Source organism: Varanus komodoensis, unplaced genomic scaffold (assembly GCF_004798865.1).
Source record: "Varanus komodoensis strain SLA01 unplaced genomic scaffold, ASM479886v1 scaffold267, whole genome shotgun sequence".
In the NCBI taxonomy this organism is placed as follows: domain Eukaryota; kingdom Metazoa; phylum Chordata; class Lepidosauria; order Squamata; family Varanidae; genus Varanus; species Varanus komodoensis.
The window spans coordinates 1-21,057 of NW_025335697.1; the positions used below are offsets into that span (position 1 = coordinate 1).

The 21,057-nt window shown below is 41.9% G+C and overlaps 1 protein-coding gene and 2 pseudogenes across 1 annotated transcript in view; all 3 read left to right on the forward strand.

Moving 5' to 3' along the window:
- The first annotated feature begins 1,598 nt into the window (after window positions 1-1,598).
- Window positions 1,599-9,689, forward strand: LOC123025306 (annotated as a pseudogene).
- Window positions 9,690-11,377: 1,688 nt separating this feature from the next.
- On the forward strand, window positions 11,378-18,448 carry LOC123025305 (annotated as a pseudogene).
- A 2,065-nt stretch (window positions 18,449-20,513) lies between these two features.
- The window catches only part of LOC123025307 (vomeronasal type-2 receptor 26-like), a 12,904-nt gene continuing 12,360 nt past the window's right edge, over window positions 20,514-21,057 (forward strand). Inside the window, exon 1 of the mRNA XM_044433897.1 lies at window positions 20,514-20,731. Within this exon, the coding sequence (XP_044289832.1) occupies window positions 20,514-20,731 (218 nt within the window). The remainder of the gene's footprint in view (window positions 20,732-21,057) is intronic.

Here is a 21,057-nt window from a genome sequence, read left to right on the forward strand (position 1 = left end):
CAGACCTGACTTGAATAACAGGCAGCAACTAATGAAAAGAAATAATTAAATTAAGTTAAATTAAACCAATTCCTATCCAATTAAAAAAGGCGTTTTGTATTTACCATCTTATGATATGGGATTTTTGATAATCGGAAGTTGTTGAATTGGTTTTGGTGGGATCCAGTTTCAATGTCCTTGAGAAGTAATTTCTCCTTTGGTGTTTGATTTTCAGAAGGATGCAGTCATAGAAAGAGTGGAATTAATGTACACTCTAGTGAATGAAAATTATCAAGCATGTTTAGATTAAAATCCTGAAAAGCAAAATGAGAATGTATTCTCATGGTATGCAAGGAAAAATTGTTCACTGAGACTGCATGTATTTCAAGGGAACATCTTCATCACAGGCAATTTCCTAAAAGTTTGTGGGCCATAAACTGAACCTGCATCCAGAGAAGATGGAAATGCCACTGGTGGGGAATATCTCTGTTCACCTAGGGTGTTTTCAACCTGCCCTGGATGGGGTTGTGCTCCCCATCTAGGATAAGTTTTGCAACACTGGGGTGTTTCTGGATCCAAAGTTGTCAGTTGTACCTCAGGTGGACTTTGTATTTAGGAGAGCTTTTATTAGCTTTGGCTCATTAATTGGCTGTGTCCCTATGTGAATGATCAGAGCCTTGCCTCAGTTACCCATGTGCTCCTAACATCCCACCTGTATCACTGTAATGAACTCTCCATGGTGCTGCCTTTGATGATGGTCCAGACATTGCAACTTTTCAAAGTGGGGCAGCACACGTGACAACCTGGAGTTGCACTTGTGAGCACATCACAATGGTCCTAGACAGGCTACAGTGGTTTCCACTTGCAGAACAGGCCCAGTTTAACTATTTCTTTTATATACTTAATGTATGTGTTATTATCTGTTTTTCCATGATTATTAATATTATGATATTATTGTTGTATTTTACTATACGATGCGTGCAAGCTGCCCCAGGGAGCCTATGACTCATCAGGCAGCATATAAATCCAATACATAATACATTAATGAAATGATTTTTTTGAAAAAGTCAGACAGATATAGATGTCCTTTTTCAGGCAACTGAGGAGTTCATACAAAAGGAGAAAAGAAAAAAGAGCAGGGACACCCAGTGGGGAATATGACTCTGCTGGCCCCCAGCAGACTGACACAAGCTGCAGCATTTCTGCCTAGCCCTGAAGGGCAGTTTCTCCAAGCCCTTGTTCTACATCCACTCTATTATGGGCCTTTTGCAAGCTCAGTGAGCAGGACCAGAAAAACTTCTGCTGAAATGTGTGATACACTTGCTTGCCTGCCTGCCTGCCTTCCCTTCCCCCTGTAATTATCTCTCCTGTAATTACCAGATTGAAAATGATTACTTTAAAATCTTTTCCATGCCTCAAGTCATCCAATTGCTCCAAACAAAAATGCAAACAATATCTGAATGGAGTTTTGATAAACCCTCCTTGTGTGATTCACAGCAAAGCCTAAGAAAGGAAGGGCTCTAGCAATCAGATTGCTGGTCCATCACTATTATAACTGCATGGGCTGACTGAGTGGTCATTCCAACCAGGCTGAGCTTCTGATGATCCCTTGAATAGCAATGAAGCAGCAGGTGAATCCTCATGAAGGAAGAAGAAGTTCATTCCGGACTGGGATCTGTGTGCTGCTGATATTCCTGCTGCTGCCTCTGACAGCTTGCAATTTCCTGCCTACTAAATGTAACCTCAGTGATCCACTTCCGATAAAGCACAAGTATTATCAGTCAGGAGATGTCATAATTGGTGGCATCATTTCTCAGATCTTCACCTTTTCCAACCCTGTAAGCTTCAGATCACATCCCTCTCAGGATCTCTTTGATGACCCGATGTAAGATTCCTTAACCTTGTCCTTTTCCAAAGTGTTGTCGAACTAGTGTTCTGCAGCTGAGCAATAGGGGTCTCATGACATCTCTATGAGAACAGCTTTCATGAATCTGAGTACTCTGCTTCCCCCTCAGAAAGGTGGAAATATCTGGGTATACTTTGGGATCATGTATGGGAAAGGCTGTGACTTTTCCATTTAGTTGAGAAATGGAATTAACTCTTCCAGGGCCACCAGCAACCTTGCCTCCTCCTCATGTCTCTTTACTCTCTTAAATGAACCCTCTTTCTTCATTTTCATAAGTTACTCTCTGAGCTTTCCTCACCTACTTTTCAAAAGAGGGATCCAGGTAGTTGAAGGTACAGGAAGTTAGTCTTTGGTCAGCATTTTTCTCCCTCTTCTGGTACCACATAGAGGATTCCTGGTTCTATATGGCTTGCTGCCAGGAAAAGAAAGCAGGAATTGCTTTTGTGAGAAACACTGGGATCTGAACTGCATCATAAAAAGTAATGGGATTTAGTTAAGAGGGTAGGGAAAGGAAGTGAGGATGAGAAGCAGCCATCCACAGGATTTGGAGTAATTGATTAAACAGTGAATTTGGAGGAATGCTTTTATTCCATCCTTCTTTGCAAACAATTAAGTAAATATGCCCTGCATTGGTTACAAAGTGTAATGAACCTTTTGCAATCATTTGGAAATAAAAGCGAATGTATCCATGTCAGTTCACATTAGCCCTGGTGAAGGATTCATACTGTCCCCATCCTCTTCTGTGTCTTTCTTTCTCTTCCCACTCAGCTAAGATAGAATCTCCTTACAGTGTCTCAGCAGTGTTGGGAATTTTTCATTTCACTTGAAGCTTTATTTGCCCTCCAATCTGTTACCACCTTCCATCCCATGCATGAACTCTTTTGATTCCCACAGGGTAAAATGGGATGGAAAATCACACTTTTTGAAAAAACTGCAAATGCACCAGGCCTTTTCTAGGGTCTAGCACATGCTACAGATTCCCCCTGAGAAAAAGACTGCTTTCCAAAACTTGCTGTGCAATGGGGGTGGGGGGTGGGGGAAGGAATGTTTCTGCTTTTTTTTTTTTTTTTTTTTTTGGTCCATTTCATAATAGCCATGGATGCTCTTCAGAAAGACCTATCAATAGATCAAAGCTACTGAGCCATTTTCTCATCAGAATCTATGGTTCTATGGGTTTTCATTTAATTTGGGTTGCATAGAACCTTAACATGTGCTATATGTTTCTCATTCTCACTTGGAATATATTGGTCCTTTTCCAAAAAAGAGGTGAAATACTAGTTCTGTACTTTTTGAACATAGAATTTAGGTTGATTCCCCATCCCCTTTGGCTATATCCATATTTCATGTATTTGCAATGAAACAAAATCTGAATTTTCCCCTCTCTTGAAATGGAAGTTTCTGAAATAATCCCAGAGATTTCACAGAGTGAAATTTGCTTTTCCTTAACATTTGCTTTTCCTTATTGGCTTCCATGAGAGGTCGTTGAGCCACATCAGTGAGGGTGTTCAAAGATAGGCTGGACATGCTCATGGTGGCATGTCATGAGCAGAGCTGGCTGGTGCTGGAAGTCAGATTAATGGTCTGGGAGGCCCCTTCTGACTCGCTCTGTTTCTGTGTTTCTATGTTAATAGGTAGGAAACATCCCAAGGGCAGAAGCAACTGGATATCCTGCAGAAATAGTACGAGAGCTTTAGCTACAGAGAACTGAAATGGCCCATAGAGATGCTTTATTGTGCATTTCTAGTTATTTAAATGATAGTCATTTCTTTATGGTGCAAGTCTGCCTATCATTTAAATAGCTAAACAATAGGGAGTGAAATATTAATGGTGCATGGGTTCGACATGCCTAGATAAACATTCCTTTTGGCACATCGACGGGAAGTGCCATATAATTTCCATAGGCCATTTTTATCCCTGCTAGATTCCACATAATTTCTTTCCAGATCTTTCTAGAAATCAGGGTGCCTTGTCTACCACTGGTTAGCTTTCAAAATCATATGAAAGAATGTTATCAGTTTTCACTCCCTGCCCTGGAAAACCTGCTTAAAACTGAAGTTTTCTCATCGTAACGTATTGTGTGCATGATGCCAATTTGACCGTCTGGAACATCAACACTCCTGGTCATTGAGTTGGTGTTGCACAACACCGAACTGAACTGGGCAGTGTGGCGGGGCATAAACTCTGTTTTTACACAGTAGGTTTGCTAAACACACACACCGTACTCTGTGGTGAATGGACTGGAGCACACGCCATGCTTTGGAGAGGAGGAACTTTGATGCAGTGTTGATGTCTCACTGCAGGTACATGACTCAGATGTACCAACATACCCTGTCCCTTGTGTTTGTTGTCGAAGAAGTCAATTTCAATCAGCAGGACATCAACATGACGCTGGGCTTCCAAATATACAACAGCCATTTTGTTGCAAGCTGGACCTACCATGCCTCACTGGAACTTCTGTCCACGTGGGGCAGGCTCATCCCTAACTACAAGTGTGATGTCCAAGAGAACACAGTGACCATCATTGGAGGGCCCAACGCAGATGTGTGTCTCTTCATCACAACCATTCTCTTCATGTACAAAGTGCCACAGGTAGGCTGTGCACATGGAACATATGAATGTTACCAGTTGGACCAGTTTCTGACTTCTTTTGGATGATGTTTTGTGTTTTGGAGACAGAAAGTGGCACAGTGCATTCTTGCATAGTGCTCAAATGAAAATTGTCAACATAACCGAGCCAAAGATGTACCAATTGAAAATAAAACAAGAATAAATTATTGCATTATTCGGATAATTTATTGGGAGAAACATCATGATTTGCCAATTGTAGTGTACTGGGATACAGCCTTCCTCTTTGTCACATCCCCGAAAATGCCATCTCACACCCCTTGAAGGTGCAGGCATCCCTGGTTGCAAATTCCTGGTCTATGACATATCATTATAGTGGGAACTGTTTGTACTGCCTGAAGGAAATGGCTCTACCCATTTCCTAGCTCCTTACTTCCATTATGGTCTTTTCAGCTTGGATACGGCTCTGCTCCAGTGATGAATAATAAACAGGAATGGGTTTCATTCCAGCAGATGTTTCTTGACAAGAAACAACAGTATATGGGGATCCTCCAGTTGCTGCTGCTTTTCAGATGGACCTGGATTGGGGGGGAGGAGACACCTTCTTCATTTAGATTGGTTTCCTGTAAACACAAGGAACCATTTCTTCTGTCTGTGGATTTCTGCAAATCTATTTACTTGGTAGGGATATGAGCTGGTGCATGGAGGGCTGTCTCAATTCAGAGCTTCCATTGTAATGTCACCTGAATGCAGTATGCATAGAGGGTCCATTGACAGTTGTCACCCTCCCACAGACATGGATTACTGCTATCAGTGTCCAGACGAGAAATATCCAAACGAGGTTCAGGATTCATGCATTCTGAAAGGGATCAGCTTTCTGATGTATACAGAACCTCTGGGGATGAGCTTGGCTCTTTTTGCTCTTTGCTTTTCTTCCATCACAGCTCTGGTGTTTTGGATCTTCATTAAACACAAAGACACTCCCATAGTCAAAGCCAACTCTCACCTTCACTCTCCTTGTCACCCTCCTGCACTCCTTCCTGTGTGCTTTGCTCTTCATTGGCCACCCTGGCAAGGTGACCTGTCTCCTTCAACAAGCTGCTTTTAGCATCATCTTCTCAGTGGCTGTTTCCTGTGTGTTAGCTAAAATCATCACTGTGGTACTTGCTTTCACGGCCACCAAGCTGGGATCCAGAATGAGGAGGTGGGTGGGGACAAAGCTGGCTAACTCCATCATTCATTCATGCTCTCTGATTCTTTCTGAGGATGTTTGATGAGGTTGCAGAATTCGAGGGCATACCAGTGAAGACCAAAGGTAAGGTCTGGATCAGGACGGCTGAGATGGAGTTCTCATCAGTTCCCTTCCAAAGAGTGTTTGACCCTGACACCATTCATGATGCTCTATCCTTTGCAATTCACTCAGAGGATGTGAGAGGATTCCAGAGATTTCTTCAGAAGAGAACACCTACCAAAGAGGAAGGTGATGGCTTCATCAGGGACTTCTGGCAGCAGGCGTTCCTTTCCCACATCCATGCGAGACAAAAAAGATGGGACAATCTGCACTGGAGAAGAGAAGCTGGGGAGCCTTCCTCGGTCCATATTTGAAATGAGCATGATCAGCCACAGCTACAGCGTCTACAATGCTGTCCATGCTGCGGCACGTGCTTTCCAAGACATGCATTTGTCAACATCCCAACACAGAGCAATGCTGGATGGTGCAAGGTGGAACCTTCTGGATCAAGAGTCCTGGCAGGTAATGTCTTGAAAATGCCAATGTGAGGGTGTATGGAACAGAACTTGTAACTGATGGGGCAGCAGAACAGACTTCATCACCTCTCAGCTGTCATTCAGCAGAAGACATCCCTTTTGGGTGCAGTGGATTGGTAGATGGCATAGTGGGGCTCACACCTTGGGCTTCCTGGAAGGCCTGCTTCCTTTGTATGTATCTTCTCCACAAGTTGCTTTCTTTCAAGCTGACCATGGCAGCAACTTAGTTTCCTGAGTTAGCTTAATTTCCTCTTTCCTTCCAATCTCTTTTCTTGTTTTTCTTTTTGTGCTATGTAGTGTGTCAGCCTGTGAGGAGCAACTTACTTGCCTGGTTTTAATCTGGCTATAGTGCTTTACATTTTTGAACAATTGAAAACTGTCTGAAGGCATGCTTAGTAAATGTAGGTACTTCATCAAGACTTCTAGCAGAATTCATAATGATTACCAATCATGACTTGTTGAACGTCATAGCCTCTGCATAGCTCTGCAGAACTTAATATGCCCTCTTGCTTGGCATTTTTACTGCTTAGCTTCATCACTACCTAAGAAGAGTCTCATTCAACAACAGTGTTGGGGAAACAGTTTCCTTTGACCAAAATGGTGCACTGGTTGCTGGATTTGATATTCTCAACCGGGTCACATTCCCAAATCAGTCCTTTCTCAGAGTCAAAGTGGGAAAGGTGGATGCCAATGCTTCCAAAGCGGACGGGCTCAGGATTTCTGTCAATTCCATCATGTGGCCCAGCATGTTTAACCAGGTCCAGCTGTGCAGTTTCCAGTGCATCCTATTATTTATTCTGTTTTGTTTTTTTTTCAATGGGATACGTATTCGTCATTTATATGAGGCACATTCTGAGCATGGGATGTCTTAGCTTGCTTATATTATCACCTGGCAAATAATGGTCTTTTCAATTACATGACTGAGTTTTTATCTCCAGTATTTCTAGCACTGCATCCCTCTGAATTAGGTTGAAATTTGTTTCAGGGAGACATACATAGGATGTGTGAGAGTATAACAACTTGTTGGGTGGAAAAAAGAGAACAAATAAGCAACCTGACCCAGCAAATTGCACCAACATGTCAATGATATTGTCAGTGTCATTAATGGAAGCCTCACATGCTTCAAGTTTTATTGAACTGCTTTTTTTTAATCTGGTCCCTGGGTGTTATATGGCCACTGCATAAGACTGCACCCACCTCCCTATACAATATCTCTCTTCAGTCAGATTTCTTGCTCTCCTTCACAACTGATTAACAACCCTCAGTGTCTGCCTGGGCAGCTTTTCAGGAGCCCAGTCAATAGAAAGCATGTGTTCCAGGCATCCTGTAAAGAGAGCATCCAGTACAGCTCCCCTATATCCCACACAAGGTCAGCATCCCTCTGTGTGATGTGTAGTATAATTTTGGGAATTTGTATTGCATAACTAATGAAATAGTCACTGAACATTGAATGCCTTAGATTATGTCTGCAACACTGTTATGTTCTAAAACACTGGAGACTGTCATTGTTGTAATCAAGAAGGAAATTGAGAAGGTCCACATAGAATGGCATGTGTTTGCTACCATGTATTTTCACGAGGCAGTGGGTGCTGTGGTCAGAGTCCCGGACCAGGAATCTGGGATATCTGTCCTCCTACGGTCTCAGCCATGAGGCTCAGGGGTCACTCTGCGCCAGTCACAGATTCTCACTCTTTCTTACCTTGCATGGTTGCTGTGAGAATGAAGCAGAATGGGACAGAACCTTGTAAGCTGCCATTGCTTCCCTGTAAAAAAGGGAAATAAATAGAATAGAATTCATATAATTGTACATGCAGTTTACTTACAATATAGATTCCATTGTATTTATATACATTCATATAAATGCAGTTTATCTTGATGAGGAGGCAACTGGAACTGCAATTTACCATGATGATGAAGTGATTCACTCATGTCTCCAATCACTTTACTGCATACTAACTCATTCCACACTTTTTGACATGTGCAGCCACTCTCCCTGTGCAATGACATCTGCCCTTTGGGTTCCAGTAGGAAAAAGAAAGAAGGGGAGCCCTTTTGCTGCTACAAGTGCCTGCCATGTGCAAAAGGAAAGGTTGCCAGTCAAAAGGGTAAGAGAGACGTTCGTGGTCCAGCTGTGGTTTATTAGCCAGCAATGCTATCTCTCGAATGAAAATATTCCCATTTGTACATGGAGTGCTCAGTGCTGATTTCTGATGAAGGCCTGCAGCCTGTTTTATCTACCAATCCAAGTGGCTGTAGAGGGCACACAACCTCACAGAAATGGTCAGGCATGGAACCCTGTCAGCATGTGCTGTTGAGGTGGAGATGGAGGTACTTTTAAGCTCACTTGAGTAATTGAAAAGGGGAGAAGACACCTTCTTCATTTAGATTAGTTTCCCTCACATACAAGGAGTTATTCCTTCTGTCCATTGATTTCTGTAAATCAAGTTACTTGGGAGGGAAGAAAGCTTGTTTAGGGAGGGCTGTCTTGATTCAGAGTTTCCATAGTAATGTTACCTTAATGTGGTATGCATAGAGCGTCCATTGACAATTGTCATTCTCTCCCTTCCACAGACATGAATTACTGCTATCACTGTCCAGACGAGTAATATCCAAACGAGGACCAGGATTCATGCATTCCAAAAGGGATCAGCTTTCTGACTTATACAGAACCTCTGGGGATGAGCTTGGCTCTTTCTGCTCTTTGCTTTCCTTCCATCACAGCTCTGGTGTTTTGGATCTTCATTAAACACAAGAACACTCCCATAGTCAAAGCTAACAACCGAACGCTCACCTTCGCTCTCCTTGTCACCCTCCTGCACTCCTTCCTGTGTGCTTTGCTCTTCATTGGCCACTCTGGCAAGGTGACCTGTCTCCTTCGACAAGCTGCTTTTGGCATCATCTTCTCAGTGGCTGTTGCTTGTGTGTTGGCCAAAACCATCACTGTGGTGCTTGCTTCACGGCCACCAAACCAGGATCCAGAATGAGGAGATGGGTGGGGACAAAGGTGGCTAATTGCATTGTCCTTTCCTGCTCTCTGATTCAAGCCATGATTTGCACAATTTGGCTGGCTACCTCTCCTCCTTTTCCAGATTTTGACATGCATTCCATGATTGATGAAATCATCCTGGAATGCAACGAAGACCCAGTAGTTAAGCTGTACTGCATCCTGGGCTTTATGGGCTTCCTGGCCATTGTCAGCTTCATGGTGGCTTTCCTAGGCAGGAAGTTGCCTGACAGTTTCAATGAGGCCAAGTTTATCACACTCAGCATGCTGGTCTTCTGCAGCATCTGGCTGACCTTTGTTCCAACCTACCTGAACACGAAAGGAAAGTCCATGGTGGCTGTGGAGATCTTCTCCATCTTGTCCTCCAGTGCTGGGTTGCTCGGGTTCATTTTCCCTCCAAAACGCTATGTCATTTTGCTCAGGCCTGACTTGAATAACAGGCATCAACTAATGAAAAGAAAGAATTAAGTAAAAACAAAACAGAACCAATCCAATTATAACGGCTCTGTGTAAGTGCCATCAGATGATATGGGATATTTGATATTAAAAAATTCTTGAAATACTTTTGACGGGATCCAGTTCTGATGGCCTGGAGAAATAATTTCTGATTTGATATTTGGTTTTCAGAATGATATGGAATATTTCATAGTGAAGAAGTTCTTGAACTGGTTTTGATGGCCTGGAGAAGCAATACTGACTTTGGTGTTTGATTTTCAGAATGACAGTCATAGAAAGAATGGAATGAGTTTACACTGTAGAGAAAGCAAATTGTTGAGCATGTTTGCATAGAAATCCTGAAAAGTGAAATGAGAATGTTTTCTCAAGGTGAGCAAGGGAAGGTTGTTCACTCAGCCTGCCTGCATTTTAGGAGAAAATCCTCATCAGGGACAATTTTCTCAAATGAATGTGGACCATAAACGGAACCTCCATCCAGCTGGTGCGTAATGTCTCTGTTCAACTGGAGAGTTTTCAAGCTGCCCCAGATGGGCTAGTGCTTCCCATATAGGATCGGTTTTGCTGCCTTGGAGTGCTGCTGGATCTTGTGTTATGTGTTTTTCAGGTGGACTCAGTATCCAGGAGTGTTTTCCATTTTTTGTAGCTGATTCATCAGCTGCATCCATGCTTGAATGATTGGAGCCTTGCCACAGGTATCCATGCACTCTTATCATCCCACTTGTATTATTGTAATGTACTCTACATGGGACTGCCCTTGAAGAAAGTCCAGATTTTGCAACTTATTCCAAATGGGACAGCGCACATGACAACCAGGACGACCACTTGTGAGCACATCAAGTACACTACAGTGGCTCCCCATTGCAGTACAGGCCCAGTTTAACTATTTCTTCTATATACTTAATTAATGTTTTGTTATAAGTTATTTTATTATTATTAATGTTATTGATATTTTTGATGTTTGTATTGTATTTGTCTCCATGATGGTATGTCAGCTGTCCTGGAGAGCTTATGGCTAATTGGGTGGCATATAAATCAAATAAATAATAAATTAATGAAATGGCATTTTAGAGGCAGCCTGATATGTAAAGGTTTCCCTTTTCCAGCAGCAAAATTACCATAGGATAGGAAAAGAGCATGCAGGGTGGGTGCACACGGTGGGGACTATAACTTTGCTGGCCCCCATCAGATTGGCATGAGCTACAACATTTCTGCCTAACTCTTGAGGGCAGTCTTTCCAAGCCCTGTACAAAGACAGAAGACCCAGGAATGAAGCTCTGCATGCTGATCATTTGCTCCATTACTAGGTGATGCACTCTGTTCAACATCTGATGAATTATGAGCCTCCTGAAACCTCATGGAGTAGAAACTTCTGTTGCAAGGTTTGATGAACCTGCTTTAAGGGGAAAAAAAGTAACCTTGGAGGTATCTTGCAATTATGAACAGGTAATTATCTTCCATGTAATTATTAGATTGACAATGCTTACTTTGACATCTCTATGCCCCAAGGCTGCCAGTAGCAAGAAAGCAAACAAAATCTGAATGAATCTTTGATAAACCCTCCATGTGTGATTCAAAATAAAGTCTAAGACAGAAAGAGATCTAGCAATTCGATTGCTCTTCCATCAGTATTATAACTCTGCATGGGCTGATTGAGTGTTCATTCCATTCAGGCTGAGCTACTGACAATCACTTGAATAGCAATGAAGCAGGAGGTTAATCCTGGTGAAGGAGGAAGATATTCTTACCAGACTGGGATCTGTCTGCTTCTGATATTTCTGCTGCTGCCTCTGACAACGTGCAGTTTTCCACCTGCTAAATGTAACCTTGGTGACCCACTGCCAATAAAACACAAGTACTATCAGTCAGGAGTTATCATAATTGCTGGCATCATTTCTCAGATCTTCATGTTTTCCGACCCTGTAAGCTTCAGATCACACCCCTCCCAGAATCTCTTTGATGATCTGATGTAAGATTCCTTAACCATGTCCTTTTCCAAGGGGTAGGCAAGCTAGTGTCCTGTAGCTCAATCATCAACGGTCTCATGGCCTCTACGATAACAGCTTTCATCAATCAGAGTGTGCTGCTTCCCCTTCAGACAGGTGGGAATATCTGGGCATAGTTTTGGCTCTGGTGTGGGAAACACTGCAACTTTTCCTTTCAGTTTAGAAAGTCAGATTAAAGCCCACTGTCAACAAACTTGCTTCCTCCTCATTACTTTTTACTCTTTTAAAAGAACCCTTTTTCTTTATTTTCATAAGTTGCCCCCTGAGCTTTCCCCACCTGCTTTCCAAAAGCTGGAATAAAGGTTGTTGAAGGAACAGGAAGTAAACAGGGTAAACAACAATTGCTTTTCGAAGAAACTATATCTTAAGAGAAGAAATAGGATTTATTATAGCACCAGAGTTTTAGCAACAGAGGATTGAAATGGCCTTAAGAAATGCTTTATTGTGCAAGACTGCCTATTGTTCAAATAAATAACTAGATACCGGTGAGAGTAATGTTAATTGTGCATTTGTTCTACAAGCCTAAATCGACATTCCTAATAGCACATTGATGGGAAGTGCCATGTAATTTCCACCAGCCAGTATTCTTCCTGCTATATTCAACAGACCTTCTTTTCAACTCTTCCTAGAAAACAGGGTGCTTTTTCTATCACATGCCAGCTTTCTAAGCATATGGAAGTCTGTGATCAGCTTTCACTCCCTGGCCTGAGAAGTGGGTCAGTTCTACAGGCCCCTTTAGAGCATATATGGACAAGAGAGCTCATACATTCATCCTTCAATCCAACTGTACACTGGAATTTCCTCTTTGCAAATTGTTGTACGCATGCTTCCATCCTGGGATTCAGGGACATGAAAAGTCCAGGGCACTGTGCTAGTGTTGCACCACACCTAAGTGAACTGGGCAGGGTTGGCGGGCATTCAATCCGCTTTGCACAGTATGATTGCTAAACACACACCTTACCCTGGTGTGCATGGCATTGCTATAAATGCCATGCTTTGGGGCAGAGACACTTTGATGCAGCATCCGTGTCTCACTGCAGGTACATGACTCAGATGTACCAGCATGCCCTGGCCCTTGTGTTTGCTATGGAAGAAGTCAATGCCAATCAGCAGGGCATCTCTAACCTCACACTGGGCTTCCACATCTATAACAACAACTTTGGTGCAAGTTGGACCTAACTCGCCTCACTGGAACTTCTTTCCACATGGGGCAGGCTAATCCTTAACTTCAAGTGTGATGTGAGGAACAACACAGTAACTGTGATTGGGGGACCCAGTGCAGATATGTGTCTCTTCATGGCAACCATTCTCTGCATGTACAAGATGCCACAGTTAGGGTGTGTGCATGAAGCATTTTAATGTTATCAGGTTTTCCTGCTTCTATTTTCTTTTTTGATAAGGTTATTTGCGTTGGACATGGAAATTGGCACAGTACATTCTTGCATAGTGCTTAAAAGACAAACTGTGACCCAGAGGAAGATGTACCTCTTTGATTTATTCGTACATATGGAAGCATAGCATCACATCATAATTTCATTTTCCATGGCAGTGATTCCTAGACTTTTTTATGGCCAGAGTCTTTAGAATTTGTTTTTTATTTTTATGTTTGCAAACCCCTGCAGAAGTACTATCAGTTTTTAAAATGAAGTCAAATTTCCAATTTCTGAATCAGAAATTGAACTACTCTCTTCTCTTCCAACACTACATTCATTCTTTCGATGACTAAAAATCTTTCCCTACTTTCAAAACATAGTCAATGAATATACCCCAATGTCATTAAACTTTTTTGTGTGCCCTTTTCTCACATTAAGAGCACATGTTTATTTGGCATAAATACTGACGTTCCAGAGTACCCTATACCATTCAGACAATTGCTAGGCATATTTTATCTTCCAATTCTTAATTTTCAAATTGCAAATTGTAACATTAATTGGATTTGTGAACATAGAATCCACTGACTTCTCTTTTCCGGCATCACATTCATGATTTTATTAAAACATGGAACTTCCATGCTGATTTCAATCTGCAAGGTTGTTTTTACATTCAAGAAAATCCTAGATTTCCCTTGATTACAGAAGTTAAGTGATTCTGAAAGCAAACAGAATGAAAATAAATAACAATTCTTTGGATAATTTTGGGCAACAAATATCACAATTTCTCAACTTTGATGAATTGTGACAGAGCCTTCCTCTGTGTCACATCCTTGGAAATGTCATCTCACAACCCTTGTGAGCACCCCAGGTTGCAAACTGCTGTGCAATGGCATATCATTAAAGTGGGAACTGGTCGAACTGCATAAAGGAAATGGCTCTACCAGTTTCCTAGCTTCTTTCTTCCCTTATGGTCTTTACAGCTTGGATACAGATCTGCTCCGGTGATGAATAACAAACACGAATGGGTTTCATTCCAGCAGATGTTTCCAGACAAGAAACAACAATATATGGGGATCCTCCAGTTGCTGCTGCTTTTCAGATGGACCTGGATTGGGGTCATCTATATAAAAGATGAGAATGGACAGAGGTTTGTGCAGAAAGAGCTCCCCAGGTTTTCCCACAGAGGCATCTGCTTTGACTTCATAGAAACTTTGCCAACACTATTTTACAAAAGATGTTTATGAAATGGTGGCTGATTGGGTTGAATCATACAAAGTGATTATTAGAAGTAGTGCCACTGTTGTGGTCTTACATGTTGAAATTCACACTATGATCTTTCTGAGGATGTTTCGCCAGGTTTCATTATTCGAGGACCTTCCAATGAAGATCAAAGGTAAGGTCTGGATCGTGACAGCTGAGATGGAATTCTCATCAGTTCCCTTTCAAAGAGTGTTTGACATAGACACCATTCATGGTGCTCTATCCTTTGCAATTCACTCAGAGGACGTGAGAGGATTCCAGAGATTTCTTCGGATGAGAAAGCCCACCAAAGAGAAAGGTGACGGCTTCATCAGGGACTTCTGGCAGCAGGAATTTACTTGTTCCTTTCCCACGTCCATGCAAGACAAGCAAGATGGGAAAATGTGCACAGGGGAGGAGAAGCTGGAGAGCCTTCCTGGGTGCATATTTGAAATGAGCATGACCGGCCACAGCTACAGCATCTACAATGCTGTCCATGCTGTGGCACGTGCTTTGCAAGACATGCATTCACTGGCATATCAACACAGAGCAATGCTGGATGGCTCAAGGTGGGAACTTCTGAATCAGCAGCCATGGCAGGTAATGTCTTGAACACACAAATGTGAGCCTGTGTGGAACAAAGGAAGTGGTGGGACAGCAGAAGTGACTTCCTCACCTCTGCTGAGGTTCAGCAGCTATTGGACACTTGACTGTCATTCTTTGGAAGACATCCGTTTTGGGTGCAGTGGATTGGTAGATGGGATAGTGGTACTCCCTCCATTAGCCTATCTGAATTAGCCTGCCTTTTGATGAGACCTGTCCATGAGTTGCTTGCTTGCAAGCTGGTCATAGTAAGAACTTGGCAACTTTACCTGATTTGACATAGTTTCCACTTTCCTTTTAATTCATTTTTTGTTTTACTTGTTTGCAACATTTGCAGCAGTTAATATTCCCTTCTTGCTTGTCATTGTTTTGACTCCTTAGCTGCATCACTACCTAAATAGAGTCTCATTTAACAACAGTGTTGGGGAAATAGTTTCCTTTGACCAAAACGGAGTACTGTCTACTGGATTTGATATTCTCAACTGGGTCACATTCCCAAACCGGTCTTTTCTCAGAGTCAAAGTTGGAAAGGTGGATGCTGATACTTCCAAAATGGACGGGCTCAGCATTTCTGTCAATTCCATTGTGTGGCCCAGCAATTTTAACCAGGTACTACTGCGCACATTTTGCAGTGCATCTAATCATTTGCTCTTTTCTCTTTTTCGATGGGAAACTCATTTGTCATTTAGATGAGGCCCATTCTGACCATGGGATGACTTTCTTGGTTCATTTTATCATCTGGCAAAAATTTGGACTGTGAATTGCTTGACTGAGTTTTGATCTCCTGGTACAGTATTTCTAGCACTGTATCCCTCCGAATGCTGCTTAATTTTGTTTCAGGGAAACATGCAGTTGATCTGTGAGAGTATAACAGTATGATGGAGAAGAAAAAGAGAAATATAAACAAACAGAATTGGCAATTTGCAACATGTTAATCATATAGCCAGTGTCATTGTCTTCCCCTTGAAAAGTTGTGCAAATCTTGGAAGGAGTGGGAAATATTTGCCTTTTTCTGATAGAGAGCAATCATTTTTTTCTGCCTGAAGCCCAACTAGTGCCAGGTGTCCATTTGTGCATCCAGCAGGAAGTGAGTCCAGCTGTCCTCCAGATGCAACCAGCAGGACTGGATCATGGACCCTCCACAGGCACCCTTTGCAGGCAGAGTTCTGCTTCGGCACAGGTGACGTGCAGGCTCAGAACACCTGGAGGGAGAAAAATCCCACTAGTATTTCTGAAGTAAGCTCAGCTTACTTCCAAGTGAACCACCCAGAGAGCTTCAGCTTCATGTGGTAAAATGTAAATCATCATCATAATAAACCATAATAATAATTGAAACGCTGCTATGAATATCTATAAACCCAGGGGAGGGTGCCTTCATAAGTCTAACTACATCAGCATTTTTAGTCAAATTCAGCATTAATTCTTGAGATGTCTCCCAAAATTGAAATAAAAGGGATAACTGTGTGAGATTTCAGACCTCTGAAATTGCTGTACCTGTGGCAATTGTTGTTAGCTGGTTTTCTGATGTTGTAGAGTTGTTGATGTCATCCTATAGAAGACATGGCAAATTTATTTATTTATATATGTCTATTTGTTTATTTTTATTGACTTTGTATACTGTCGCAATAGCCCACAGAGCTCTCTGAGTGGTTTACAAATATTAAATTCCATGTACTACAATAAATACCCAGATAAAATACGAACTGATAAAAGCAAGGCAAATTAAAAACAGGCAAATGCGCCATATAAAATGGTTAACCTCCACCATGCAGCAGTTTCTAAACTATGTTGAAATAAAATTAGGTAGAATTTTTCAACAATTACTTTTTAAAATACATAATGAATAAAAAATTCAAAGAACTGGTGAATAAAAGGTGGGGTTCCTCCACTGAAAAGCCCCTACTCCTGTTTCCCACCTCCCTTAATTCTTTGGGTGGAGGTTCTCTGAGGAATGATAATGGATGGAAAGGAGCACAGGAGAGCAGGTAATGATAATGACACATGCATGGCTCCAATGACTTTATTGCATGCTAATTCATTCAGCACTTTTTGCACAGGTGCAGCCACTCTCTCTGTGTAATGATATCTGCCCTTTGGGTTCCAATAGGAAAAAGAAAGAAGGGGAGCCCTTTTGCTGCTACAAGTGCCTGCCATGCCCAAAAGGAAAGGTTGCCAGTCAAAAGGGTAAGAGAGACCATGATCTGAGCAGGACATTCGAGGTCCAGCTGTGGTTTATTAGCCAGCAATGCTATTTCTCAAATGTAAATAGTCTCATTTGTACATGGACTGTTGGGTGCCAGTTAGTGATGAAGGCCTGCAACCTGCTGTATCTACTAGTATGTGCAGTTGAAGAGGGCTTACAATCTCACAGAAATGGTCAGGAATGGAGACCCTGTCAGCATGTGCTGTTGAGGGGTTCTTGTAAGCTTTTTTTTCAAAATGATAAGGGGAGAAGACTCCTTCTTTATCTAGATTAGCTTTTTCCACATACAAGGAGCTAATTTTCTGGTCAATGGATTTCTGCAAATCTAGTTACTTGGGAGGGAAGTAAGTGTCTCAGTTCAGAGCTTCCATTGTAATGTCATCTGAATGCAGTATGCATAGAGCATCCATTGACAGTTGTCATCCTCTCCCTCCCCCAGACATGGATTACTGCTATCAGTGTCCAGATGAGCAATATCCAAATGAGGACCAAGATTCATGCATTCCAAAAGGGATCAGCTTTCTGACTTATACAGAACCTCTGGGGATGAGCTTGGCTCTTTTTGCTCTTTGCTTTTCTTCCATCACAGCCCTGGTGCTTTGGATCTCCATTAAACACGAGGACACTCCCATAGTCAAAGCTAACAACCGAACGCTCACCTTCGCTCTCCTGGTCTCCCTCCTGCACTCCTTCCTGTGTGCTTTTCTCTTCATTGGCCACCCTGGCAAGGTGACCTGTCTCCTTCAACAAGCTGCTTTTGGCATCATCTTCTCAGTGGCTGTTGCTTGTGTGTTGGCCAAAACCATCACTGTGGTGCTTGCTTTCATGGCCACCAAACCGGGATCCAGAATGAGGAGATGGGTGGGGACAAAGGTGGCTAATTTCATTGTCCTTTCCTGCTCTCTGATTCAAGCCATGATTTGCACAATTTGGCTGGCTACCTCTCCTCCCTTTCCAGATTTTGACATGCATTCCATGATTGATGAAATCATCCTGCAATGCAACGAAGACTCAGTAGTTAAGCTGTACTGCATCCTGGGCTTTATGGGCTTCCTGGCCATTGTCAGCTTCATGGTGGCTTTCCTAGGCAGGAAGTTGCCTGACAGTTTCAATGAGGCCAAGTTTATCACACTCAGCATGCTGGTCTTCTGCAGCATCTGGCTGACCTTTGTTCCAACCTACCTGAGCACCAAAGGAATGTAGCTTGTGACTGTGGAGATCTTCTCCATCTTGTCCTCCCCTGCTGGGTTGCTTGGATGCATTTCCCCCCGCAAATGCTATGTCATTGTGATCAGACCTGACTTGAATAACAGGCATCAACTAATGAAAAGAAAGAATGAATTAATTTAAACAAAACAATCCCAATCCAATTAAAATCACCTATGTATAAGTGCCATCAAATGCTAACAGGATATTTGATAGTCAGAAGTTCTTGAATTGGTTTTGGTGGGATGCAGTTTTGATGGCCTGGTGAAATAATATGTTCTCTGGTGTTTGATTTTCAGAATGACACAGTCATAGAAAGAATGGATTCAATGCACATTCTAGTGAGTGCAAATCATTGAGCGTGGTTTCATTCAAATCCTGAGAAGCAAAATGGGAATTTGTTCACTGGGACCCCTTGTATTTCAAGTGAAAGTCTTCATCGGGGACAAATTTCTAAAATACAGTAGCTGCCAGCAGCCTAAGTGAGCTTAGTAAAGTGCAGCATTTCCATTTTATGGGTGTTGTGGTATTGGTTGTGTTTTCCAGCAGAGCTTTTCTGTGTAGTTTGTGGCCTTTTACCCTTAGGTTCAAAAGGAGATCTGTTCAAATGCTTGGAGTCCCACTGTGTGGAATTTGTATGACAGTTCAAGGAGAAAATTGCTTGGATCCTTAACAACTTCGACTACACAGTTATTCCAGTACCATCAATGGAGGCATCTAGCTCACCATCAGTCCATTCTACTGGAGGAGTTTCAGCTTTTGCATCCTGATGATGTGGATAGGGTGTTCATATATTTTCAGCCTATGACCTTCTCACTTTGACCCTTGCCCATCTTAGTTGGTCAGAAAGTCTAAAGACGGGATTCAAGGTTTTGTTTGGGAGGTGGTTAATGCCTCTCTTAGAAAGTGAGTGGAGCCTCCCATGTTAAAAAATTGTGGTTATTGCACCACAGCTGAAAAATCCTACCCTGGATCTGACCAATGTCAGTGGATTTCATCCACAATCTTGCAGATGCAAATTGTTGTAGCATGATTTCATACAATTCCTGAGAAGCAAAAAGATAATGTGTTCTCAAAGGTGTGAAAGGGAAAGATGTTCACTTAGACCCCCTGTATTTCAAGAGAAAACCTTAATCAGGAATATTTTTCTAAAATGCAACAGCTGTGAGCAGCTCAAGTCAACTTACTAAAGTGCGGCATTTACATATTTTGGGAGAAGTATTCCTTAGGAAAAAGAGAAATTTCTTTACAGAGTGCAGCCCGCAAAAGCCTCTGAAAAGCCCAAGAGAATTCATAGGATACTTTTCCATGTTACTCAATGGCTGATTGACTGAGAAGGTAGAATCCTAAGAGGACTATATAACTTTGAACTGTAGGAGAAGGACATTTTTTTTACTTCTTTAAAAAAGAAAGAATAATCTGCACAGTTAATAATGTTCTAACATGTCAAGGCAAAGGCTGAGAAATAGCTATATTCTAGTTTTTGAAATATAAGAAAGAAAGGGGGGGGGAGTCCTCAAAGGATTCTTCATCTCATTATGAAATCAAGAGGCATGGGACAACAGACAGAGGAAAAGCCAGTGTAATAGACAGAAATATACATCCTGCATCCTTGAAGCAACATAAATGTAAGTTAATTGTTGTGAGGTTTGTTTCTCTGTATTTCTTTTCATAAACTTATCCATACTGATTCTGATTGGTAAGATAGGAATTGGGTGGTTAAGTACTTTGTAGATCCATGTACAAACAAAATAAAGATAACTACCCTTAGTTCAATCCACTTTCAGTGTCACATCTCTTCATCTTGCTGTCCCATCAAGGGGAATTAGAAGAAACTTCTGCAGAGATGTGTGATACACTTGCTTTCTTCGACAATATTCCAAAGAACCTGAAAAGGTGATTATTTCCTTTGCAATTGCCTCACTCTTAATTATGACCTCTACTACTTCTCCATTCCCAAGGCACTTTCAGCTGCCAGTAATAAATCAGTGGACTGATTTGGAAGGAAGCTATTAAGGACCCCCATGTCATTCAGAGCAGAACCAAAGACAAAAAGGTCTCCATCAATTTGACTGCTGATCCCTTCCTTTGTACAATTCTAATTCTCACTAAGATGACTGATTCAAATCAGGCTAGGCTGCTCAGGAACCCTTGGATATCAAAGAAAGAACAGGCAAATTGGGGTTTGGAAGGAAAGGGGCCATTTGGGATGCTGGTGCTGATGTTCCTCATATTGGTGTTCATTCCTCAAGTGGTATATGGTTCTCCCATTGCTAAATGTCCCATCAGCAATCCTCTTCCCATGAAGCACAAGTATTATCGGTCTGGAGATGTCATCATTGGGGGTGTTATTTCTCAGATCTTCACCTTTTCGAACCCCATAAGCTTCCAATCACATCCCTCTCAAGACCTCCTTGATCACCTTGTGTAAGGTATTTTCTAACCATATAATAGCAGTCCTGTTAGTTTGTTGCAGCGAACACAATGATGGCTTATGTGGCATCTTAAAGACTGACATATTGTGCCAAAAGTATTTAAAGCAGAAAGTTTACATCTGAGCAAGTAGATCCTAAGCTAGGGGTAGCAAAGCAGTGAATAAAGTTAGGAAGAATTTATGAAAAATATGTCAGCCTATTGCAAAGAAGTAGCACTGTTTTGGGGTAGCACCCAGACATACTTACACTACTATCTCCTGAAAGAAATCACTATAGAAACCACTTGCTAGTAAGGGTACTGTGAATTCAGAATCTCAG